The sequence below is a fragment of the Macaca thibetana genome, chromosome 1 (assembly GCF_024542745.1).
Source record: "Macaca thibetana thibetana isolate TM-01 chromosome 1, ASM2454274v1, whole genome shotgun sequence".
Taxonomy (NCBI): domain Eukaryota; kingdom Metazoa; phylum Chordata; class Mammalia; order Primates; family Cercopithecidae; genus Macaca; species Macaca thibetana.
Window position 1 is genome coordinate 166,057,215 of NC_065578.1, and position 27,155 is coordinate 166,084,369.

Sequence of the window (27,155 nt, forward strand, 5' to 3'; positions counted from 1 at the left end):
TTTCAGCCTCCTGAGTAGCTGGAACTACAGGCACGCACCATGCCCAGCTAATTTTTATATTTTTTGTAGAGACTGAGTTTCACTTTATTGCCCAGAGTGGTCTCAAACTCCTAGGCTCAAGTGATCTGCCCGCTTTGACCTCCCAAAGTGCTGGAATTACAGGTGTGAGCCACCATGCCCGGCCAAGAAATTTATTCTTATACTCAACATTGTGTTTAATGTGTAACAGTTTGTGAGATAAAGAATATTTAATAGAATATTATATATTTAACTCTAAAAATTAAATTTACTGAAATCTGGACTAAAAAAAAATCAGACATATTACATTGCAGTTTATGTATAAAGAACTAGGTTCCTGAATGTATTTAAAAGATGATTATACTTTTGATTATTTCTGCATAAACTTAGGTATACATATACATTTATTAAAATGATAATGATACCTCCTTAAAGAGCTCACCTGTGCCTACTTGTCTCATTATGAAAGGAATCAGTACTTGATCCTGGTAATTACTGTCAACATATTCACATGGACTATTGCTTTAACTAATATAACCTTTTCCTAATAACCCTTTTCTTTTCCTCTGATAGATTTCATCCAGAAAATGCACAAGAATTTATTTCCATTAAGAAGACTAAGAGTGAAAGTTGGAAATGTGATGTAAGAGTTTTTAATTAAAACAAATAAGAAAACCAAAGTAAATGAAATGTCTTTTGGGGAAATAAAGTAATTAGGTTTTAAAGTAATGTGACTTAGCTTATTTCACTTTTAGAATTTTCCTTTTATATAAAATTATTCTAATATATTTTGTAAATTAAGCCTGGTATAGGTTAGTTTTTAGATGATGGACCTAAGAAGTAGAAATCCTAGTTTTTATTTTCATTGTAATCACCATACCATGTATTTATGGTTATATATGTAAACTGTGACATTACTGTTGCACAGAATATAAAATGTTAGACTTTCTCCCTCATTTCTGGGTATGTGTTGTTGACATAATAAACTATCTCAAAACTTAGTGGCCTTAAATAAGTATTTTGATATGTCTCACCCTTTTGTGTGTTAGGAATCCACATTTGGGGCAGGGATTTGCTAGGTTAATTCTTCTGTTCCACTTGTTGTCAACTGAAGTCACTCAACAGTTTTCAGCTAGTGCATGGTCTGGTCTGGTCTGGGGATACTTCCAAAGTGGCTCACACAAGGCCAGATATGGTGGCTAACGCCTGTAATCCCAGCACTTTGGGAGGCCCAGGCTAGTAGATCACCTAAGGTCAGGAGTTCGAGACCAATCTGGCCAACATGGCAAAACCCCATCTCTACTAAAAAAAAAAAAAAAAAAATTAGCTGGGCATGGTGGCACATGCCTGTAATCCCAGTTGCTTGGGAGACTGAGGCAAGAGAATCACTTGAACTCGGGAGGCGGAGGTTGCAGTGAGCCGAGATCACACCACTGCACTCCAGCCTGGGTGACACAGCCAGACTGTCAAACAAAACAAAGTGGCCCACCCATGGGACAGGTAACTTGGTGTTTGTTCCTGGCTAGAATCTCAGCAAGGACTGTTTACCAGGAACCTTAGTTCTTCTCTACTTTGGTCTTTTCTTGAGGCTTCTTGAGCTTCTTTCTATCATAGCAGCTAAGTTCCAAGAGTGAGTAAGTGTTCCAAGAAACCTAGATAAAAACTATTAGACTTTATGGCATAGCCTCAGAAGTCTCTGAAAATCACTTCTACTACATTTTGTTGGCCAAACAAATCACTCCAACCTGGGTAGATTTAAAGAGAAGGGAATTAGATTCCATTTTTCAATAGGAGGAGTACCATTGTACTTATGGACATCTTTATTCTACAGTACCTCTTAAGTATTTTTTCAGTATTTACATTAATCTTTTCTTTTTTTTTTTTTTTTGAGATGGTCTTGCTTTGTCACCCAGACTGGAGTGCAGTGGCGTGATCTTGACTCGCTGCAGCCTCCTCCTCCTGGGTTCAAGTGATTCTTGTGCCTCAGCCTCCCGAGTAGCTGGGACTACAGGTGCACACCACCACGCCCAGCTAATTTTTATATTTTTAGTAGTGATGGGGTTTCACCATGTTGGCCAGGCTGATCTTGAACTCCTGACCCCAAGTGATCCACCCGTCTCGGCCTCCCGAAGTGCTTCCCGGGATTACAGGTGTGAACCTCTGTGCCCAGGCTAGGTGAATCTTTTTTAAAGGCATCCCTAGCTGTTACTTTTGCCTTCTTTAATCCAAGATTCAATTTATATATACAGCAAAATTCTCACAATTTCTCTGATTTCAGCTTCTAGAAATTGAAGTTAATTATTAATTACAATGTTTGAATCTGCATAAGATAGTGTCTTCCCCTTACTAAGTTTCATCATTCTTGGCTATAAAACATTAATAATAATGCCAATTGCATCTGTCTCACAGGATTATTGTGAGAATTAAGAGAAATAATCCATGAATTACTTAGCATTGTGCCTGGTGTATATAGTATGTGCTATGTCATTATTGTTGGTGCTCGTACTATAGCAGCCTACCTCTCTTTTAAAAAACCTGATGAATGTCAAATTTTTAAAGACTGACCACTTCAAGAGATATACTTTAAAATACTTTTTCTGTGGCTTCTTATTCAGATTTTTATTCAAATATATGGCAACACTGAAGAAAAAGAACCTTTTATTCCTGACACATAAGTGACTAAAAAATAATATGTTTCATGGATTTAGAAATTCTGACTAGAATTAAGATAGTATGATTATTCTATATCCCTACTAGAAATGCAAAGAGTTGAAATTCAGCTACCTTTAGTACTAATTTAAAATCATTCCTTACTTCCTCTAGAGCATTTTTTTTCTGCACAATTAGAATTTAGTTTTACTTTTTGTAAGTTTACTGTTGGGAGAAAAGTCTGTTTATTGAATTTACATTTTTTTTTTTTTCTCATTACAAGCTTAGTATTACAATTTTTAATTCAGGTTCTCTTAACATTTTGTCTGCATTTTAATTTAGATTTGTAAGAAATCTTTTACTCGAAGACCACACTTGGAGGAACATATGATTCTACATTCTCAAGATAAACCTTTTAAGTGTACCTATTGTGAAGAACATTTTAAATCACGGTTTGCTCGGTTAAAGCATCAAGAAAAATTCCATCTGGGTAAGCAAGTTACTTTTTCTTAAGGCAGCCATGACAATTTTAATTATCACATGTTGGAGGAGCCTTCTACAGCTGAATTACTCTTTTTCTTCAAGAAGACTTTTTAAGAGTGGTTTTAGGTTCACAGCAAAATTGAGAGGAAGGAATAGATAGTTCCCATATACCCTCTGCCTCCACATATGCACAGCCTCCCCCATTATCAGCAGTTCTTCACCAGAGTGGTACATTTGTTACAATCGAAGAACCTACATTGACACATCATAATCATCCAAAGACTCTAGTTTAAACTAGGGTTCACTCTCAGTATTGTATATTCTGTTGTTTTAGACAAATCTATAATGACATGTATCATTATAGTATCGTACAGAATAGTTTCACGGCCCCGAAATTTCCCTGTGCTTCTCCATTTGTCTCCCGCACCAACCCCTGGCAACCACTGACCTTTGTACTTTGTTGGATGGTTCATTTTTTTTAGATACCTCTTCTACTACTTGAAGATCTTTTTACTGTCTCCATAGTTTTACCTTTTCCAGAATATCATATGGTTGGAGTCATACACTGTGTTGCCTTTTCAGGTTGGCTTCTTCCACTTAGTATAGTGCTAAACGATACAATTGGCCCTCCATATCTATGAATTCCATGTCTGTGGATTCAACCAACTGTGGATCGGAGATATTAAAAAAGAAATAACAAAACATAACAATACAACAATAAAAAAAATACACTTTAAAATATAGTATAACAGTGATTTACATCACATTTCCATCATATTAGTATTAAGTAATCAAGAGATGATTTAAAGTTTATGGTAGGATGTGCATAGTTTGCATGTAAATACTATACCACCTTATATAACGGAATGGAGCATCCATGGATTTTGGTATTCCGGGCCATCCTGGAACCAGTCCAGTCCCTCACGGATACCTAGGGAGGACTTTATTCCATTGTCTGGATATACCACAGTTTATCCATTCACCCACTGAAAGATATCTTGGTTGCTTCCAAGTTTTGGCAGTTATAAATAAAATTGCTATAAACATCTATATGTAGGCTTTTTTGTAGACTTAGGTTTTCAGTTCCTTTGGTTAAATACCTAGGAGAACAAGGTCTGGATCAGATGGTAAGAGTATAATAAGTTTATAAGAAACTGTCAAATTGTCTTCCAAAGTAGCTGTATCATTTTGCATTCCCATGAGAATGTCTGTCACTTCATGTTCTTGCCAGCATTTGGTGTTTTCTGTGTTCCAAATTTTGGCCATTGTAATAGGTTTGTAGTGGTATCTCATTGCATTAATTTGCATTTTCCTGATGGCATATAATGTGGAGCATCGTTTTATATGTTTATTTACATCTATATATCTTCTTTGGTGTGGTGTCTGTTAGTTCTTTGGCCCAATTTTTTTTTTTTTTTTTTTTGAGAGTCTTGCTCTGTCGCCCAGGCTGGAGTGTAATGGCGCAATCCTGGCTCACTGCAACCTCCACCTCCTGGGTTCAAGTGATTCTCCTGCCTCAGCCTCCAGAGTAGCTAGGATTACAGGTGCCCACTACCACGCCCAACTAAGTTTTTTGTATTTTTAATAGAGACGGGGTTTCACCAGGTTACCCAGAGTGGTCTCAAACTCCTGACCTCAGGTGATCCACCTGCCTCGGCCTCCCAAAGTGCTGGGATTACAGGCATGAGCCACCATGCCCAGCTGGCCCATTTTTTCATCAAGTTGTTTACTTATTGTTGAGTTTTGAGAGTTCTTTGTATATTTTGGATAACACTTATCAGATATTTCTTTTCAAGTATTTCCTTTCAATCTGTGAATTTTCATCATCTTGACAATTTCTGTGACAGAGGAAAATTTTAATTTTAATTAAGTCCAATTTATCTATTGTTTCTTTCATGGATTGTGCAAAGTTATTGCAAAACCTAAGGTCATCTACATTATTGTGATCCATTTTGAGTTTACTTTTGCAAAGGATGTAAAGTCTGTGTCTAGATTCTTTTTTTTTTTTTTTTGGTCTGGATATCCATTTGCACTAGGACCATTTCTTAAAAAGACTATCCTTGCTGTATTGTATTGCTTTTGCTTCTTTGTGAAAGATTAGTTGACCATATTTATGTAGGCCTGTTTCTGGGCTCTGTATTCTGTTCTATTGATCTATTTTTTTTATTTTTATTTTTGCCAATACTATACTGTCTTGATTACTGTAACTTTATAGTAAGTGTTAAAGCCAAGTAATGTCAGCCCTCCAACCTTACTCTTCTCCTTCAATGTTGTGTTGGCTCTTCTGGATCTTTTGCCTTTCCATATTAACTTTAGAATCAGTTTGTTGATATCTACAAAATGACTTTCTGGGATTTTGATTGGGATTGCATTGAATGTATAGATCATGTTGTGAAGTTGAGTCTTTCCATGAACATGGGATATCTTTTCACGTGTTTAGTTTTTCTTTGATTTCTTTCATCTGAGTTTTGTAGTTTTCTCATATAGATCTTGTACTTATGTTGTTAGATTTATTCCTAAATGTTTCATTTTGGGAGATTGTTGAACTACCATTAGTGAACCTTGAGTATTGGCTTAGGCAAAGAAAGTCATATAAATTGGAAGGAGTACTGTATATGTCACAGTTCTTGGAGATGTGTCAATGTGTTTTTTTGTGTGTGTTGGGTTTTTTTTTTTTGTTCCTTTTTTTGATGACAAATGTGCCAGTGGGCATAAGCTGTGCATTTATTCATAGTTGACGTTGCATAGGTTTGTGAGTGCTTAGGATGAGACGTTCTTATTTTGGAAAAAGATAATTTTTCAAGGAGTAGAATAAACTTAATATATTTGGAATTCACTATAGTATTTAATGAAATACCTCCCTAATGCTTACGGCCAAGGTGGAGAGTTGTGGTCTAGATAGCAGTATACTTCGGTAAATTTATGACTATTAATCCCACTAATGAATTTTGTCATTACAGGTAGAGGCCCTCTCCGTGTTCAATTCATTACCTTTGTTAACAACTTAAATAAAAATATACACTTCATTGCTTATGAAATTGATAGATGTCATAAAGCTGGCAAGGGTATTTAATATACTAGAAAATAAACATATTTTAAAAATCTATATGTTATACAATAGGTCAAAACAAATTATGTTAAAATTAATTAAGAAATACAAAACTAGGTTGTGTGCAGTGACTCATGCCTGTAATGCCAGCACTTTGGGAGGCTGAAGCTGGCAGATCACCTGAGGTCAGGAGTTCGAGACTAGCCTGACCAACATGGAGAAACCTTGACTCTACTAAAAATACAAAATTAACTGGTCATGGTGGCAGATGCCTGTAATACCAGCTACTCAGGAGGCTGAGGCAGGAGAATCTCTTGAACCCAGGAGGCAGAGGTTGCGGTGAGCCAAGATCACACTATTGCACTCCAGCCTGGGCAACAAGAATGAAATTCTGTCTCAAAAATATAAATAAATAAATAAACAAACAAACAAACAAACAAATAGTTGTAAACTTAAGGGAGTGATCTTTTAGTCATTAAGTCTTTAAGAACTATAAAATAGTTTATCATCCAAAGTACTCACTTTACAGACGATCATAAAGGCAGAGGCTTTTTGGACACAGTGTGAACCAATAATATGATATGATTTACAAAACCAGTGTAGTTTTAAACTATATTAATAAAAGTCTGTTTTTCAGAATTAGGGAAATAATAGTCTGATTTTGAATTGATCTGGAAAATTGCATTCATTTCTGTATACCACATTTAAGATGGATATTGACAAATATATATTTTAGAGATGGGTAATTTTGGTGATGTAGAGTCTTGAAATCATATCATGTGAAAAACATGGTCCTTGAAATATTTTATCCAGGAAAGGAAGATAGAGCAGCTGTCTTCAAATACTTTCAAGGCACTATTGTGCAACAAGGGAGTCTTAATCTTTGTGAGTTTAGTATATAAGACTAGTATATGCTGGAAGATTATTTACCTGAAGCTTAATCTCTCCAAATTGCCTTTACTAAGTTGTTTTCTTTCACAGTATCCAGTTTCAGCATTTCTAAGAAGCCATCATGTAGAAACAGTTTTTATAGTTACCAAACTGTAGTTGACATGTTCTTGATTCTGTTTCATGGGAGAAATTTCTTTAGTTTAGTTCCAAAAAAAGTAGTTTGTATTGGAGAATTGGTGCACTTCTTTCTTTTTGATATGAAAATTTTTAGGTAATCTTTTTGGTCCTACCTTGTAGAAACATCAGAGGGAAATATAATAATTTTTTAAGTGTTAGAACTTACAAACTAACTTGTCTTACACAATAGTTACTTGCCCATCAGTGAAATTATACAAGTATACAAGCATATGCTGAACTTACCTTACTAGCTGTTAGAGTTGTTGAAAAGGGCATTCTTTAGAAGTGGTTGAACTAAAAGATTTTTATGACTTGTTAAGAGATTCTTCTATCATCCTGCAGCATACCAATAATGAGAGAGGTGTTCCAGAAATGTTAGGCAGAAAGGCTTAGCTAACCTACTATCTAATATTTATGGCAGAAAATACACAAGGAAAGTACATTCAACATTCAAAATAGTAAATATTTATGGAACAACTGCTAACTGTATGATCAGCTCAGTGTTAGGACCTGGGGATACTATTTCTGCCAAATTAAATTATAGTGCAATAGGTAATCTAACCAGTAAATAAATCATTACATTTTAGTACTGTGTACACACAAATATTTTACAACTGATTAGGTAATTTGTATGATTTTTAATAAGAGTTGACATTTACTGGGTTAAGTTGACATTTAATAGAAGAAAAAGTTTAGTAAGTGTGGCATGATGTGGAAGTGGAAGTAGAAGACTTTCTAGCCAGGCTTGTTTTCTGAGTCTGACTTAGCCACTTACTATGTGATCTGGAACAGCCTCTCAGACTTCCAACTTCCTCTTTTGTTAAAATGAAGTTAATACATACTTCTTAGATACTGTTGTGAGGATTAAAAGAGTTACTGTATAAGTGCCAAATGTAGAGCCAGGCATGGTTTTCATTCTCTTTCTCTGAATATGTTGTCATTTCTAGTATTATAATTTTCAGTCTTTCCAAGACCTTTGAGAAATATGGCTTGTGACATAGTAGCTTTGCATTTTGGGCCACTATTATTTCAGAAAATACACCGAATAGAGTATTCTTATGAGTATTTTCTGTGTTTGTGTGTGTACATATGTTTACATATGTATGTATACATGCAAATATAAAATACACAAAGCAATATTATATATATAGAGAGAGAGAGCTTCTTTTGCATTCCATCTCTATGCTTCTGTTCCCTTATATCACTGTATACTTTAGATAAGTGCATCATGCAATTTGGTGTATATCACAAGCACTTGGAGACCTTATTAAAATGAATTTCCCAGAGTATCTGATTGAGATAGTTCTAGAGTATGGCCCCAAATTTGTATTTGCGTTTGGAACTTGTACAATTTGCATTTGGTACAAGTTCCCAGGTAGTGCTGGTGCAAATGATCTAGATATCACATTTTGATAACATCTGCTTTAGGTTATTCAAAACAGTACTCATACTGTCTACATTAGGAATATATATTCTGTTAAATCAGGGGGAAAGATATGTAAGTAATGCAATCTGAACAGTTAAAGGAGAAGAATTTTTAATATATATGAATATATATGTGTAAAAGTTGTAGTTTGGCTTTTAAAAGTCAGATCTTGGCCAGGCATGGTGACTCACGTCTGTAATCCCAGTACTTTGGGAGACAGAGGTAGGAGGATCACTTGAGCCCAGGAGTTCGAGACCAGCCTGGGCAACCTAGTGAGATGTTGTCTATAAAAATAAATAAATAAATAAAAGAGGAGAGGCTGAAGTGGAAGGATTGCTTGAGCCCGGGAGGTTGTTTAAATAGGTTTAGCCACATGCAAAACTGGATATCCAGTATAGGAAAAAAATGTAGTTGTTGTTTTCTTTGAAGAATCCTCATAAGTAACTGAACATTGAAGAGAATGCTTCATTTCTTCCTTTGCCCAGCTGAAACCTCCAGCTATACATATAGTCATATTTTATTAAAAGTTTTACTAGTAGATATTTCATTCTTTGACTAACCACATATTTTGCATAATAACCTTATTTTGGCACTTGTATTTACTTCACCTTTATTTTTCAGCTATGTAAATACTGACTTTCCTTTTCTCAATGTCTTAGAGCCTTTTTTTGGTTGCGAAGAAGTGGAGAGATTTTTCATAATACTTAACACAGTGCTTGATGTGAATTAAGAATCAATAAATACTTGTTGAATGAGTTGATAAATTAGTAAAATGTTTAGAGCCATGAAAAATGAAATGTTAGAGATTTTAAATGAGAATACGTTAAAGATACTAATGTGTAAAACACATGGAAATTTACCCAGATCTACTGTGGCTACCAAGCAATTTTGCTTATAGTTATGTTTCTGAATTTCAGTGTCTTAATTCTGTTTTCTTTCTATTGTGCTATTATGATTAATTCATTAGAATTGTTTCTTCAGTTTGTCCTTCCATATACTGAGACGTCTTCTTGCAAATATATAGCTTCTGTATTTATTAAACTTCTTTTTTACGCATTCTTTGTCTGTCTTAGATTTTGTCAGTCAGTAGAACCCTGTCTTGTCTCCAGTTGTTTATTTGGTAAAATCATAGTGAAATTCCAAATCCAACTAATGTCAGTATTACTATGAGAGGCCTGGGCTTAATTTTGTACCACCAAATAGAAATATTTCCAAACTATGAACTCTCTTAAGTCCTCCATTTGTTCTTCCAAAGCTTTTTATTACGCACTTTCCCAAAAACTTTAGTATGCAGCCATTTCTACTTTGTTCCAGTCTGATTTCAAACAAGGAATTGGCCATTTCAATTTGTTAACTCATTAGTTTGTTCAACATTTATTCTGTCTGTTAGATGCTGAGCCCTATACTTGGTTATAGGGATATGGAAGTGTTATTCTAGGAATAAACAACCTAGAAGAGAAATTGCAGTGTATTATGACATATGTGCCAACAGAATAGGCATGAACTTACAGCATACCTATTAAATTTAACTTAGTATCTCCTCTTTAAACTTTAAATGCACACTCTTTTTTCCTTTTTAGGTCCTTTTCCATGTGATATATGTGGTCGCCAGTTTAATGACACTGGAAATTTGAAACGTCATATAGAATGTACTCATGGTGGAAAGAGAAAATGGACTTGCTTTATCTGTGGAAAATCAGTACGAGAAAGGTGAAGAATTATCTGCACACCCAGAAACATCCTAGTACTATCAATGAATATGATTTATAAGCATTAGGGTAACGTAAGACACAACATGCATGAATTGTGCTTTAGTTTGAAATATAAGGAAAAAAGGAATTACACAAATGTTATGGAAGATGATATGGAGTCAAGATTTGCAGGTTTTAGATGGATGATTTAATGTACATATTTTATGTCTTTCTGAAACCCCACTAAAACTAGATTAAGGGTTTTTGTTTGTTTTTTTAAAAGAATAAGCTACAAAGATAGGGACAACAGAAATGTAACAAGAATGACACAGATTTGGAAGCTATAAAACAGATGGATCAGTGGCAATTGACTTAGCAGATCTAAGAAAGACAAACCCCAAAGTGGAAATGCAGAAATGCGAGAACATAGTTTACATCACAGAATCTGTTGGCAGTATTAGGTACCTCGGAACTGGGTTGAAGGAGAGGCAGAACAAGGAGCACTAGATTAAAAACTTTAGAAGTTTTAGAACTAATATCATTGGAGTCTCTTCCACCATCTACTCATGCCATTGCTAGTAGACACCTGTCCCTCTCCCAAGAGTATTGCTAGACCAAAGTATGCCACATAGCTACATGATGGGGTATATTCTGCTGAAAGCAGTGATCTTCAGGCCTTATCTCTGCAAGTATCTTGGCTTTTAGATTTTATTCTCCAGGCAGCAGATCCGAAGTCTGTTTCCTGAAAATCTGAGCACCTAAGGGCAAATGTATTCCCTAACAAGTGGTACATCCAGATCACCTACAGTGAAGGCTGAGTTATCAAGACCATCTATGTCCTTTGCCCTTCTCATCAACTTTTTAGCCTATCATACTTAATCAAGAGCAGATAGTCAAGGATCATGATACATAAGAGGAAAACCTTTAACATAGAAAATAGTTTCCAACACAGAGAAACAGAAAAAAAAAAAAAGTTTAAGGAAACAGATTATTAAGGAAGAAGAAAATTTCAAAAGAAGTAAACAATTACTTTTTTGCCTCAGTTGAAGATACAGAATCCATTAAATGAGAAAAGCATGATATATAAAAGGATCACTCAAGGAATAATTTAGAGCTCTTAGAAATTCAAAGCATGATGGCCAAAGTATAGACTCAACAAGAGGGTTAAAGGACAAAAAGTAGAGCAAAAGCCAGCAATATAAAATAAGGCCTAGAACATTAAAGGATCAGGCAAGTCTAGCATCTGAATAATAGGAGTTTTAGAAAGAAATAACAGAGAAAATAGAGGGGGAAAAAATCACCACTGAAATAATTCAAGATGATTTCCAGAGCTGAAAGGTATGAGTTTGCCAGATAGAAATGACGTATCATATGCTTAGATGAAAATAGACCTGTACCAAGGTACATCACTATGATATTTCAGACATGGGGAACAAAGGGAAGGTTTTCTGTGCTTCTAGAGAGAGAGAAAAGTCACATACATTGATTAGAACTGCTTGGACTTTTAACAACATCAACACTAGAAGTAGGACCATAAAGTAGTACCTGTAAAATTCTGAATGAAAATAATCTTCAACCTAGAGCTCTGTTCTCAACTAACCAATAAAATCTCAAGACAGAATAAAGATATTTTCGTGGTGCCAAAAAATAAGCTTTTAATGTACTCTTTCTCATAAAGCTACTGGGTGTGCTCCACCATTTGGGTGTGCTCCACCAAAATGAGGGAATAAATTCATAAAGAGGAAGACAAGGGAAATAGCTATAACATGGGAGAGAAGCAAAGACAGAACACAGAAGGATGGTGAAAGAAGATCCCAGGATGTCAGGTGTACAGCATATGTAATGGGTGGACTGTTAGTAGTATGACCCAAGACATGATGGGGATTATTGCCACTGTCCCTGCTAGCATGTTTCTTCTTTTAACTAGGGAACAGAATGCTAGAAAGGTCTGATTTCTTACCTGTACTGTGCCTCTGTCTAGTACCTCTGTGTGCTAATAAGGTTCCTACTCTTATACTTTATGCCCTTTTCCTTGATTTAACTGAGGATACTCATTTCATAGAAATGTCTTTTTTCGAGCTCTCCATGAGAATTAGAGGCAGGTCATGGTCAGCTTAGAAGGAAAATATATAGAGCAGCCTACTTATTTTGACTCTATTTCTGCCAGACTTTCAGTAGCTGGTCTATTCTAGCTCTGCCGGATACTTCAAGTATGGTGAAACCTTTGTTTTCCAGTACTTTTCATCACTTTAATTACTGATGTGCCAGAAGGAGCTAGACTCTGATCTGGAGATCCTGTTCGTACTGTCTTCTGGGCCCTTTATCTAATAGTGACAATATTGTTAGGTTTGTGCTTGTTACTCAGGTTTTCAAAAGCATATGATATCTTGTTTAGTTTTTTATTCTTTATATATGTATTATTTCTGAGGGGGGTGGTAAGGAGAATGAGATCAGGGAGGAGTAGGGGTAGACATTCTAAGGTACTGGTAATGTTCTTATTTTGCATATAAGTGTTTACTATTCTTTAAACAGTACTTATAAATTTTTTATACTCTGCAGTATATAAGAGTTTTATAATTAAAAAATGAGAAATGCCATGTTCTTAAAATAGCAGATACTATGGTCAAATAGGAAAGTCAGTATACTATATGAAAACATTTACGCATTGATAAATTATAAAGTTTATTATATATATTATGCATTCATTTTTCCCCTTAAAGATCTTTCTGTAAAAAGAAAAAGCAAACAAGGCAAAACAAGAATCCCAAAGATAACCTTTCTATCTTTTACTACAACTATTTAATAGGTAGAGATCTGGGAATATCTTTAGGGATATTTTCCTCAAAGCTGGGTATAGCTACAGACTGTCATATTGGTGGGCCTTGTAGAAGAGCACCATCTACTGGCAAAACTCTACTTTTATTTCAGATTCATCCTTTAAACTTACTAGGTATGAGATTGAAATAAAAACCAAGTACAGTCATGCGCTGCTTAATGATAGGGCTATGTTTGGAGAAAAGCATTGTTAAGCAGTTTTGTCATCACGCAAATATAGAGTGTACTTATGCAAACCTAGATGGTATAGCCTACTACACATGTAGGCTATGTGGTTTAGCCAGCCTATTGCTCCCAGGCTACAAACCTGTATAGCATGTTACTGTACTGAATATTGTAGACAATTGTAACACAGTGGTAAGTATTGATACATTTAAACATACTTAAGCATAGAAAAAGTACTGTAAAAATGGTATAAAATATAAAAAAGAATATATGTATTTGTGTAGGTTACCAATCATGAGTGGAGCTTGCAGGACCAGAAGTTTCTCTAGGGGAGTCAGTGAGTGAGTGGTGACTGAATGTGAAGGCCTCAGGCATTACTGTACACTAATGTAGACTTTATAGACACTGTACATTTAGGTTTCACTAAATGTATTAAAATTTTTTTCCCTCAAATTAACAGCAGCTTACTGTAACATTTTTATTTTATAAACTTTTGATTTTTTCAACTTTCTTATTTATAGTAACACTTAGCTTAAAACACAATTGTATAGCTGCGTAAAGATATTTTATTTTATATAAGCTTTTCTGTATTTAAAAAAATTTTTTTTTTGTTTTACTTTTTAAACTTTTTTTGGTTAAAAACAAAAGACACAAACACAAACATTTGCCTAGGCCTACGCCAGGTCAGGATTGTCAGTATCACTGTCTTCCACCTGCACATCTTGTCCCACTGGAAGGTCTTCAGGAGCAGTATATGCATAGAGCTGTCATGTCCTATGGTAACAATGCCTTCTTAGAGAATACCTCTCGAAGGACTTGCCTGAGGCTGTTTTACAGTTAGCTTTCTTTTTTTTAATAAGTAGAAGTAGTACACTCTAAATAATGATAAAAAGTATAGTAAATACATACCAGTAACATAGTCGCTTATCATTATCAAGAATTACGTACTGGACACAATTGTATGTGCTATACTTACATATAATTGGCAATGTAGTAGGTTTGTCTACAACAGCATCACCACAAACATGTGAGTAACGTATTGTGCTATGATGCCACTAGGTTATAGGAATTGTGTAGCTCCGTTGTAATCTTATGGGACAACATTGTTTATATGGTCTGTCATTGATTGAAATGTCATTATACAGTACATGACTATAGTAGTGATAGCTAAAAGCCTGCAGAGGTCAGTCATATTTCCCTTTTGCTTTATTTCCCCTTAAAATAACTTTGTCCATTATTACTCAGCACTTTAGATATGTGGGGAAGCTTTGAAGGTTAGAACTGTAGGAATTGCTAGTGATGTACTTTGAGGAGTAATGGTTTCATAGTAGCCCATCCAGGGCCAGTGGGGCTGGAATACTTAGGAACAGCAATAATTATATTCTGTATATAGGTTCCTTTTTCACATCAGCACCTGGAAGTTAGAAATACCTACAACATTTTATTTGCTTTACAACATTTTTTCAACAAATACTAAGCACATATTTGGAAGAAATAGTACTGATAAACTGGATTACTTCAATATTATTAAGCCCTCTCTATCAAAATTCAGATCAATTTAATTCAGTGTCATAATGAGCATTTTAAAATTATACTTCTTGAAAGTCTGCTTTACTTGTATAATTAAATCTTTGAGCAAACCAATGGCAAATGAGGCTGAAGTATTTTTTGTTTTTAAGGAGAGAGAGCTATAATGAGCATGTTTATATACTAGTGAGAATAGTAAAGGACAAAATTATTGTAGGAGAAAGAGGAGAGAATTGTCATAATATCAGTTAGCTTGAATACCTTTCTAGTAAGTTTTCCACAAATCTATTTACTATATACATTGGCATTTTAAAAATCTTTGAATATACATATTTTAATGCAGAACTACTTTGAAAGAACATTTGAGAATCCATAGTGGAGAAAAGCCTCACCTTTGTAGTATTTGTGGGCAAAGTTTTCGTCATGGAAGTTCATATAGGTAAGTAAAACCATTTTTTCCCTTTATTAAGATGGAATTATATCTCTATTTTAGTTCTATTTTTCTTATTATTCTCTATTTAGTTCTATTTACTTTGTTGAATTGAAACATTTCTTAGTCCTTATGATATGCAAAGTTGTGCAAAGTTGTGCAGAAACTTTACTGTTTGGATTTTTTTTTTTTACTAAACATTTTATTATCTTTATTCTGTGGTATAAAATATTATTAAATATTTTCTCACACCAAGTTTGCAGAAGGCTTTACTAAGGCATTATTTAAATATTTATTTCATTACTTTTCTCTGAATGAAAATTCAGTTAAACTTAGTGCATTTCTCCACTCTTTACTATCAAAGAATATTTTAATATAAAAGTAAGGCAAAACAAAAATCTCCCTATTCTCAATTTTCAAAAGTCTTTTGTGCATTAATAATGATTATAACTTATTTAGTTATTTTTATGGTTGAATCCTTGACCATATTTGCAGTTTATGAAAAGTTTTTTCTAAATAAATAATAATGTAACTAATTCTGAAATGTGTGTACAATTTTAATTTTTATTAAATTGTTCTTATATATAAGGCTTTAATGTATACACTTTCATTTATTGTTTATCTTGTTTTAAGTTTAAATTGAATACTTCTCCTTTAGAGGTAGTCTAGTCAGTTGGTCTTGGTAAAATCAACACTTATTTTGGCAATTTGCAAAGGAAAGCTATTCCTTTCATTAGAATATGTAGAGAGATGGAGGCTCCAGAGATAAAATTCATTCAAGTTAAACTAATCTTAATAATCTAAGCCTTTTATACTGTCTTTGGGTGACTATAAAATGGGCCCCATTTTGTTCTATTGGTGTGAAGAAAAGCAGTAAAATGTAATTTTCATGAAGTGGAGTTCTTATAAAAGATAGAAAATGATTAAATATCAGTTTGTGGTTGATAACAATTATCTAGAATAGGGCAAATTCTCCATTATTTGCTGTATTACTCTGTTTTCACACTGCTATAAAGACATACCTGAGACTGGGTAACTTATAAAGAAAAAAGGTTTAATTGACTCACAGTTCCGCATGACTGGGGAGGCCTCAGGAAACTTACAATCATGGAGGAATATGAAGGGCAAGCAAGGCACGTCTTACCTAGGTGAAGCAGGAGAAGGAGAGAGTGGGGGCAACTACTAACACTTTTAAAGCATCAGACCTTGTGAGAACTCACTGACTGTCACAAGAACAGCATGGGGAAACTGCCCCCAAGATCCAGTTGCCTGCCACCAGGTCCCTCCTTCAATATGTGGGGATTACAATTTGAGATGAGATTTGGGTGGGAACACAGAGCCAAACCATATCATTTACTGTATCGTTTGCTATCATGATATGCTTAGTCACTTGTACACTTACTTCATTTGTCTGATTCTAATTCCTTTCTGATTACTACACTTTTGATATTTTTGAGTCTTGGTCAGTCAGCTAAATAATAACCTTAGACATTTGATAGATTCAGTGAACCAGATTTAGGATCTAATATGATGGGAAGGAATAATGTTGAGAAGTGGTTTGAGCATATACAAATGTTGAAATGCTTTCTTGAAAGAGATGAGTAGGGACCTGGGGTCAGGTGGTAAAAGACTGAAAAGGACTCTGAAGGTCATAGAAATAAAGCCAATAATGTATGAGTAGTTGAGTAGACAGCCCAGTTTTCATTGTTTATTCATCATTTATTCATTATTGAGCTTTTCCCTTCTGTGTCACCAGTTTTAATGGTGTTCAATTTTTTTTTCTTTACAGACTTCACTTACGAGTACATCATGATGATAAAAGATATGAGTGCGATGAATGTGGAAAAACATTTATCCGTCATGATCACCTTACAAAGCACAAAAAAATACATTCAGGTATACCGTGTTTTGTAATGCTAGTTCCAAAATCCTTTTTAAATACCTGAAAAGAACATCATATGATGTTATGTTTATGTTGGCTATAAGTTTAATAATTTGGTTTATGCTCGTCACTTCTTTGTAATTCTGGTTCTAAAACATTTTTTAAAAACATCCAAAAGGGACATAATTTTATGACATAGTCACTGTAATTTTAATTATTTGGTTGCCCTTTGTGACTGTAAAGTGTAGTTTAAAGTTTAATTTTAAATAAATTCTCAAAATTTGCATTTTGCATATTACATGGATATATCTAATAATTGCTATTGACACTTCCCTAAAGGGAGAAGCTGTGATAATATTTCTCATTTTGATTGGATTTGAGAAGTTGGTGAAACTTACATGTTAAAAGGGAAATGATTAAAATTGGGTGTTAAAAGTATATGTTATAGTGAATTTTGAAACTCTGTTTTTGGAGAAGAGTACCTTAATAATCCTGACCAATTTCAGATCTTTATACTGTATAATTTTTATATTCTGGGGATTTCTTTCGTATTTTCCTCTCAGATTGATGTTCAGGAAGTGCTAAGAGAGCCAACTCTGTGAGCACAATAATGGGAAAGAGCCATCTCTATGAGCACGGTAGAACAGGTGATTATTATTATTATTTTAAACATAATTTTTGAATATAAAGTATGCAACAGATAGTAATTATTTTCTGAAATGATCTCAGTGAGGTAGGTTGCAGTTGTTATCACCACTTCTAAGATATACTAAAATAAAATCAGATGACTTTTTCCATTGGAATTATGCCTTTTTATTTTTAGGAGGAGAATTCTTAATTTCTAACTCAGAGGCCACATGCCTTAATTGCACACTGGTATTGAGACAGTGATTGTTTTTTTTAAACCAAGCCTTTGTAAGTAAATGTAAGAATAGAGATGAGAAATTGGACTTACGTCGAATTTTTCATTATATTTATATTTTGGCTCATTGCAAACATAAGAAATCCTCACAGATGAAAAATCTTTTAAAAGTACAAAGATCTGAAAATGTTTGGGTCCTTTTTATAAACAGTAAGACAGCCTCATCTTACTGTGTATCAATTTGAGGTGTTTGATATATATATATTTATTTATTTTTTTAAATGCCTAAGTTTTGAAGTAGTTTCATTTATCTTGCTCTGTTATGTTGAAAGGTATGATTTGAAGTATACAGCAAAAGGCTATTGATTCCTTTTCCAAGCGGGGAAAAGATTCACATCCATGAAATTAAGCATAAATTTTTGAAGAAAGTTATTTGAGTAAGGAATATAGAGCAAATAGTGCAGAATAAAATGTGGCTTTACTTTCCTGTTATATTTGACATCATGTGATCTTACTGTTTGATAGTTTGTTTCTGGGGATAAAAACCTGAAAGGTATATTATAATCAAAATATTTGGGTCTTTATTTTAAGGTGAAAAAGCTCATCAGTGTGAAGAATGTGGAAAATGTTTTGGTCGTAGGGATCATCTCACTGTTCATTACAAAAGTGTACACCTTGGAGAGAAAGTGTGGCAAAAGTAAGTGAAAAAGCAAAATGTTTCATAATTTACATTGCCTAAGTCTCTGAGGAAAGTTGTAACTTTTTAAATTTACTTTGTTTAATTGAAGTTAGGTTAACCAGTTGTTTTTCTCTACATTCTGTAGCATCTCTATGGACCTAAAAGAATTCAGCAAGCATATTTTTTCCTCCTTGTTTTCAGTTAATTCAAAGGCCAGGGAGGTGACATGCAAGTTAACAATAATTAATAAAAAATCTTAGCATTTGGTTGCTGAGGCTCTTTGAGAGCTAAATATACTGACTATATATTATACTTAATAAGACAGCAATTGTTAGGAAATGTTTGCAGTCAGAATTTAAACTTGTTTCTAATCATACTAAGCATTTAAAATATTATTTTATTTAAAGGTGGTATGTGCTATCTTGAACATCAGCTTTTTAATATAATTTAGATATCCAAGTTTAACTGAGGTTAGTTGCTAAGTGTAAAACGTTCAAGTAATTCATGTTTTTGGATTAGGCATTTGGGCAAATGATAAATAACAGACATGTTCTAAAGTGCCAAGAGACTTAACTTAATAGTCCTGCGCATGATTAGCAAAATGTACATAGTATATATAAATGTAGTAAATCAAAGACCAATTTAAAGAGTAGTAGAAAGTGTTGATTTGTAATCATTTTTTACATTTTCATGTGTTGGTTTATTTATTATTTATTTCATTAATTTTGTTCGATGATTCACTCATTGAATCAATGTATTCACTGAACTCTTGTATTTTGTATATGTAAGGAATGATAGTATTTGCTGGGATATAAAGATATGCTGTTTAAAAAAGGAAATAGTAACTTCAATTCATTGTGCAGATAGACTTAAAACTACAGGCTCACTTACTCCAAAGGTCCTGTAACTTTTTTTCTTCATGATTTCTTTATAACCTTACAAATTATTTGGCTTTTAGATATATAAATTATATAATAATATAATATGAATATATTTTAATATATTAATATATCTTAATATAAATTATAATGTAAGATAATATAAAAATATAACTTATTTAAATAAATAATTTGAATCATTAGAAATAAGACATTTTCAAATATTAATTCATTTGCTATCATATGCTAACATAAATAGCGATTTTTTAAGAAATAACTACAAAACAAAATATTAAAAGAGCAACATTATTTTACATTTTTATAAATCTCTCATGGCTTAATAGAAGACTGCAGCATTGTCATAGCTGTTGTGATATGTTATGTTGGTTGAAGCAATGAAGAAAACCTAGCCTTACATAGATATGTAGTTTGAAAAAAGAGGAATATTGTTAATATAGTCTTCTCAGGTAATTATAGATATTCCTCTTTATTACTACACTAAAGCTAAACAAGTGGTAGTTTCCTAAAGGTAGTTGTAAGGTGGAATGTGAAACAGGATTAATGAGGTTTTCACACTCTATTACATTCAATCTCTTGGTCTCTTATACATTGAATGGATTTTTTTTTACCATGCATAATTTTGTAAGATCATGTGTTTGTTATTGAGAAAATATGGGCTCACTGAGTTATGCAGATTTTCCAAATGTTAGCACATTTCACAGCATACTATTAACAGATCACATTTGTTAATATTGCCTCCAGTCTCTCAGAAAGAAGTACTGGAAAGCTGTCAAGATCACAGTGGTAAATACAAGTATTCCAAAGTTCTTATATTAGCTTGAAAGCTCAGATTTTATCATTGATAGCAAACATTGTCGGCTGTTTGTCTTGAAGTGACCAGCTCACTTCATTTCATTTTTGAGAGGTGCTTTTCCTTGAGATAACCATCATGTTTTGGTATATAGTAGAAGTGCTTCATGTGTACTTCTCATTTTATCAGAGAATATTTAAAAGGCCAAGGCCTGAAAGGGCAAAATATAATAAAATCAGTAATCTTACTCTTTCATTACATTTTTTTCTTTTTGTGAGTATATGGTAGTAAAGAATACAATTATTAGTAAATTTTAATACTACTGCTTTACTTAGAGCTAAGTAAGATACTAGCAGTGTACCAGCAGTTTACCCACTGTTCCGTTTGCATCGTAGTGTCAATGTCAGCATAGTTAAAAAGGCAGATAATGTCTTATTATTTTGAAAAAAATGTTGATCTTGTGGACCCTGTGAAAGGAGTTTTGGGACCTACCATCACCTTTTATTTAACAGGCCTGTGGCCCTGTTGGCTGGCCTAGATAATTGAGGAACTAGAATCTGTAGACTCTACTTTTTTGCAAAGACTGGCTAATGGTGGTAGATCTAGAATATGGAGCCCTATGTATCATTTTGTGGAACTTGTGCTTCATTCTACATGTTAACAAGCCAATGAAAATTTTAAACAAAGGAGTGACACTGCTGGATTTGTATTTTAGGTATATCGCTTTTACTGATGTATGGAGGTTGGATTTGTGATGGATAAGTCCAGAGGCAAGTATATCAACCAGTTAGACAGCTGTTATAATCTGAGAAAAAGATAATGAGGGACTAAAGTCAGGAGTTGCATTAGTAATGAAAAGTGATATTTATTTGAAAAACATTTAGGCCCTTGTTAGCAATACTTCATGATTGACTTCGGGGAGTAAGGGAATAAGGGCAGTCATAGATGATTTCTATTTGCAAGCCTGGGTGGATGATTCCAGCCACTGAGATAAGAGAATAGAAGAGATGATTAACTTATAGAGGGAAATAATGAATTGTTTGGTGTTTATTGACTTTGAGATGCTCAATATAAATTGTCAACATAAAATTTGATGGATAGTAGTCTAAATCTCAGGAATGAAGTTTGAGCTATGGATAAAGATTAAAGGTTGTGAGCATATCAAAGAGTGCTAAGGATTAACACCCCTCCAACCAATTATTTTTCTAATCTTTGCTTCTAAACTTTTTTATGGTGACTACTTCAGTAACCACTTCTTCACATTCCAGTCAGTGTGGCAATCTGACCTCTGATCTTATTCTGCTCAAACAGTTATCAGTATGACTTCCTTGTTGCCAAATCCAATAGGCATTTTTAAGTTCTTTTTTTACTGACATCTCTGCTTCAGTTGGAATTGTTTATGCTCTCCTTCCTTGAAAATCTATATGGCTTAGCATCCATGTGATAATGACAAGATATATTTTCATAGGGTCTTAGCCATGCAAGGCCCTACAGAATGTATCCTAAGTCCACTGTGAGGAAGTTAAAGTGTTTTGTGCATATTTGTGTTGAAAATATCACTTTGTTCATAGTATAGAGCAAGGTTTCTCAGCCCAAACACTGTTGACATTTTGGACCAAGTAATTCTTTTCCTGTGTGTTGTAGGATATTTGGCAATATGCATGACTTCTACCCATTATATGCCAGTAGCACTTATTCTCCTATACCCAGTTGTGAAAAACAAAAACGTCTTCAGGCATTGCCACATGTTTTATGGGGGCAAAACTGCCCCCAGTCGAGTACTGCTTCCTCTTTCTCTATGTGCCCATGTATCTCTGTTTATATTTACCATGGATATGAATGGAATAAGGTAGACCAAGCATTATTCCATAACTCCTGGTTAGGAGTCTTTTGCCAGGGTTATTACTGACAACCTCAATTCACAAAATCCAAATTATCTGTGTAAATGTTTGTTTCAGGAGTTTGATACCAGCCTGGGCAACAAAGTGAGACCCTGTCTCTACAAAACAATAAAAGAAAATAAATTATCTGGGTGTGGTGGCATGTACCTGTAGTCTCAGCTACTCAGGAGGCTGAGGCAGAAGGATAGCTTGAGCCCAGGAGTTCAAGGCTGCAGTGAGCTATTATGATGCCGCTGCACTGCAGTCTGGGTGACAGACCAAGACCCTGTCTCTAACGAAAATAAAAACAACCATCTGTTTCATCAAGTAGAATTAAGTTCCTATAGGAGAGTCCTTTGCATGTTGTCTTATAAATGTTGGGTTGGATAAATTGAAAAATGAGGGACATTTGAAATCCTAGGCATAGTATGTTGCTATTTCGTATTGGTAACAATGTTCTAAACATTTCCAGTAAAACTCAATGGGTATGTTAAGAGCAAACTGTTTTACAGAAGATTAAGTAGCCCAAGTTTGATTTAATTATTTTGCCATGTATTCATTCCATATGAATTGCTCCCAAGGTGAGATGATGTGGCTTTCTCAATAACTGCCACTTAAATAATAATTATTTTATAAATATCTCAAATTATCACAATAAAATTTTCAGTTGAGAACTGTTAATTCAGACACTTCTTAGGCACTATGCTGTGGTGCTTACTAAGTTAATTTTTTTGGTAACTTATTGCTTTATTTCTGTCTAATATTTTATAATAAAAATAAAGGACTAATTTCATTTTTAAATTTAGATATAAAATTTATTTTATTTGTAAGTTCAAATTTACAATTTTTTGTTAGGACACAAACCGATGAGAGCAATTTTACCCTTTTGATAAATGCAGGTTTTGAAATTGCTGCAGATGCTTTTTAATCAGTCTGAGCATCTATTTTTTAAATTTAGTTAAGGTGTAATTTACAGAAAGTGAAATTCATTCTTTTTAGTGTATAATTCTGCAAGTCATGTAATCATCACCACAATTAAGATATGGAATAGTTTCGTCACCACAAAATTTCTGCCATGTCCCTTTCTAGATAGCTCTTCATTTCCCCTTTATGCAACTCTTGATCTGTTTCTATCCTTACAATTTTTCTTTTTGTATATTTGGATAGCTAGTAATAATAAAAGTTCAGTGACTTAAAGCAGTTGAAAATCTACGGACCTCTTTTTATAGATTCGTTTGTTGGATGTAACTGGAAGAGGAAGAACCAGAGGCAAGCTCAACACATTAAAAGTATTTCCATGTTTCTTTGGAGTTCTTTACTTTGTTAATGTGAGAATAATATATATAGTTGTAAATGAATTTGCAACTTATTTTCATTATGTTATTTATTAATATAATTGTTAATATTGTCAGTTATTAAAATTATATTGAAAAACTCAAATCTTTTTATTTTCTTAGATATAAAGCAACATTTCATCAATGTGATGTTTGTAAGAAAATTTTTAAAGGCAAATCAAGTCTGGAAATGCATTTTCGAACGCATTCAGGTAAATTTTAATGGGTAGTTCATATATATATATATATATAAAAAATGTGTAATCAGAAGTAAAATATAGGCATTTAAACTTTGTTGTTCTTGGTTAAATTTCTTTGGATTTCCCCATTAAGAGTATCACTTATTATGTTGAAGTTCATGCCCTGATTGAACAATATACTCATCTTCTATTCTCTGTTATGTAAACTTCAATACTTTTAAATATTTTATAAAACTTGAGAAAAATTCATCCATAGGATATTTAATTTTTGTAATTTTCCCTTTTCTGATTGTCTTACGGTTCTTTATTTCGCTTTCTGAAGGCTTTCCTTAAGTCTTCAGATTAAATTCCTTGTTATCTTTTATTCTCTTCTCTTTTCAAAGAGTAATGCAAATATGACCTCATTGTCTTGTTTACCAAGTTACCATCGTGTCGTTTTCCTTTTTACATAGCCAGTCATGATTTATAGGTAGTTATATTAGAATGCTTTGCGTCAGCTGCCTTCCAGAAGTTGTCATTTTTGAAATCTTTCCTTTTTCTCCCTTGGGAATGTTACTACAGTTTGAAATACAGAATATGTTAGATTCTTTCTTATATATTGTCTGAAGCCTTGTTTGCCTTTACATATAAAGTAACATTTTTAAAACCTTGTTTTCCTTAAGAAACAAACCCATTTATGTATTTATGCCTGCTTTGTTTTATATTCAATTCGGATTTTGTCAAGCTGCTATTCTGGAAGAGAAAAATAAGTGATTTCATAAATATTAGAATGGTAAATAACTGAATTTGGGCAATATTAGTAGCAAATAGTTGCAGTAAAGGATTTACTACTGATACAGTGCTGGTGTTAAAAGCAAAGTTAGACACCCCTCCAAAAAAAAAAAAAAAGGCATAATTTGGGGGAGCATAAATAAAAGTGTAAAATGAGGAAACAAACTTAATGGTATCTTCCATATCTTTTGCAAATAATTAACCTAAAGAACTCATGACTTGAAAGAGATGGTGAACTTATAGAGTTAATTTCAAACCATAAATGATTTAAGAATTGTGTACAACTTCAAGAATTTTTCCAGAGTAGAAATTTAGTGCTGGCTATGTTGCATCGAAATTTTTAAAAACACTGATTTATAGTTATTGGTTGGTAGCCAGGGACAGTGTGGAACATCAATCTCTGGATATTTCACAGTTAATTGGAATTAGAAGACAAGTCTCTCTGTCCTTTGAAAATTGAGGACATGGCCCGGAACGGTGGCTCACACCTGTAATCCCAGCACTTTGGGAGGCCGAGATGGGCGGATCAGGAGGTCAGGAGACCAAGACCATCCTGGCTAACACGGTGAAACCCGTCTCTACTAAAACTACAAAAAATTAGCCGGGCGTGGTGGTGGGCGCCTGTAATCCCAGCTACTCGGGAGGCTGAGGCAGGAGAATGGCGTGAACCCAGGAGGCGGAGCTTACAGTGAGTCTAGATCCCGCCACTGCACTCCAGCCTGGGCGACAGAGTGAGACTCCGTCTCAAAAAAAAAAAAAAAAAAAATTGAGGACATGAGCTCTGTGATGGAATAAGACAAAGACTATGGCTGTTATGAAATGAGAGGGAACAATATTAGAAGGCAAGAGTCAGCAAATACTTGTTGAGGGCTAGATAGTAAATGTTTTAGGCTTTGCAAGCTAATAGTCTCTGTCACAATCCTTCAGCTCTGCTGTTGTGGTTTGAAAGCAGCCACAGACATTGTGTAAGCAGATGAAGCATGCCTGTGTTCCAATAAAACTTTATTTACCAACTCCCAATCTAAAGTGACCAACAGTCTACCCAGACAGGACTTCACAGAGTGGCTTTTGCAAGAAATGGTCGCCATGTTCCCAAGTCCATTTTTGAGATTTATAGGTTCAGAAACTCAATTTTATCTGTGCATTGAGAGTTGTAAGTATTGTGAGTAATTCTTCACAGTAAATACTGGGAATAGATTAGCCAGAATGTCATTAATTTACATTCTAGAAAATGAGATATTAATGTTTACTAGCTAGGGTGTCTTTATCAAGGAAGCAGAATTGCTGAGTTTATTAATCAGAAGGAAAATTGCCAAATGTAGAGATAGAGTAAAATTAGATAGTAATTTTGTGGAATAGTTTATCTAGGAAATGGTGAAGGATTTTGAACCATCCTTACCCTCAGCAGGTGACCAGAAAAATTTTGTTCTTCAGATTTTTTTTCCTTAGTTAGGATACTCTTAGTTCATTATTTATAAATATTGCTAAATTTTTGGTTTTTAGAATTTACTTAACTAGACTTCCTCTATATCTTTTTTTTCTTCTATTAGTATGTCTTTTCTCCATATCCTCATCTGAGAAACAATAAGATGTGTTTGTTTCAGTTTTGGCCAGTTCAGTACACCTAACTGCTTCAGATGAGTATGTACAATCAGTGCATATCCTAGGGCTTGTGAAGAGTTTGGCACTCAATAAATATTAGTTGAGTAAATAAATTTATTATGTTCTCCTATGACTCTTCTCTAATTTCTTTGATTTTTAAACCACACAGTTAGATAAATTAGTTGGAAAATATATATAAGATTTTCTTCTACAGATAGCTTTTTCTAATCATGAGTTTTGTTTGTTCAATCTTCAGAATGTAGTGATTACATCTATTCTTGAACAGTTGTCTTGATGAAACATATTCATTAAATTGGCATAAAGATGACCACAAATTTAGGACTTGATTTTAATGTTGACTGATTTCTTTATTCAAGGTGAATTTTCTTTCTAAGCTTTTTTTTAATTGAAGTATAGCACACAAGTGCACAAATCTCAAACAGCTCAATTAATTTTTATGAATGAATCCATCAATGTAGCCACTACTCAGATCAAGATATAAAATACTACCAAGATTTCAGAAGGATTCTCTATGGCTCCTCCCAGTCAGTAACCTCCTTGCAAAGATAATGACTATTTTGATTTATATTAATAGCACCAAAAATTAATTTTATTTGAACTTCATGTAAATGGAATCATGTAATATGTAATCTTTTTTTCTGGATTCTTAATATTAAGTGTGGATTCCGTTATGACAGTAATTTGTTTCTTTTCATTTTCATCTTCATATGACCGTTACAATTTATTCATTCTACTTTTATGGATACTTGGTTTATATTTGCTTGGTTCTCTTATGAATAAAGCTGCTGTGAACATCCTTGTCCATGTCTTTTCATACACATATGCATTCTTTTCTCTTGTATATATTCATGGCCCTAGGATTCCTGGCTCATAGGATATGCATATGTTCTACTT

At 33.7% G+C, this 27,155-nt stretch overlaps 1 protein-coding gene across 1 annotated transcript in view; it reads left to right on the forward strand.

Annotated features, from left to right (window-relative positions):
* ZBTB41 (zinc finger and BTB domain containing 41) overlaps nt 1-27,155 on the forward strand; it is a 52,307-nt gene that overhangs the window by 9,818 nt on the left and 15,334 nt on the right. Inside the window, exons 4-10 of the mRNA XM_050782464.1 lie at nt 592-661; nt 3,010-3,157; nt 10,274-10,403; nt 15,255-15,350; nt 17,131-17,237; nt 18,677-18,782; nt 23,791-23,879. Coding sequence (XP_050638421.1) covers nt 592-661; nt 3,010-3,157; nt 10,274-10,403; nt 15,255-15,350; nt 17,131-17,237; nt 18,677-18,782; nt 23,791-23,879 — 746 coding nt within the window. The remainder of the gene's footprint in view (nt 1-591; nt 662-3,009; nt 3,158-10,273; nt 10,404-15,254; nt 15,351-17,130; nt 17,238-18,676; nt 18,783-23,790; nt 23,880-27,155) is intronic.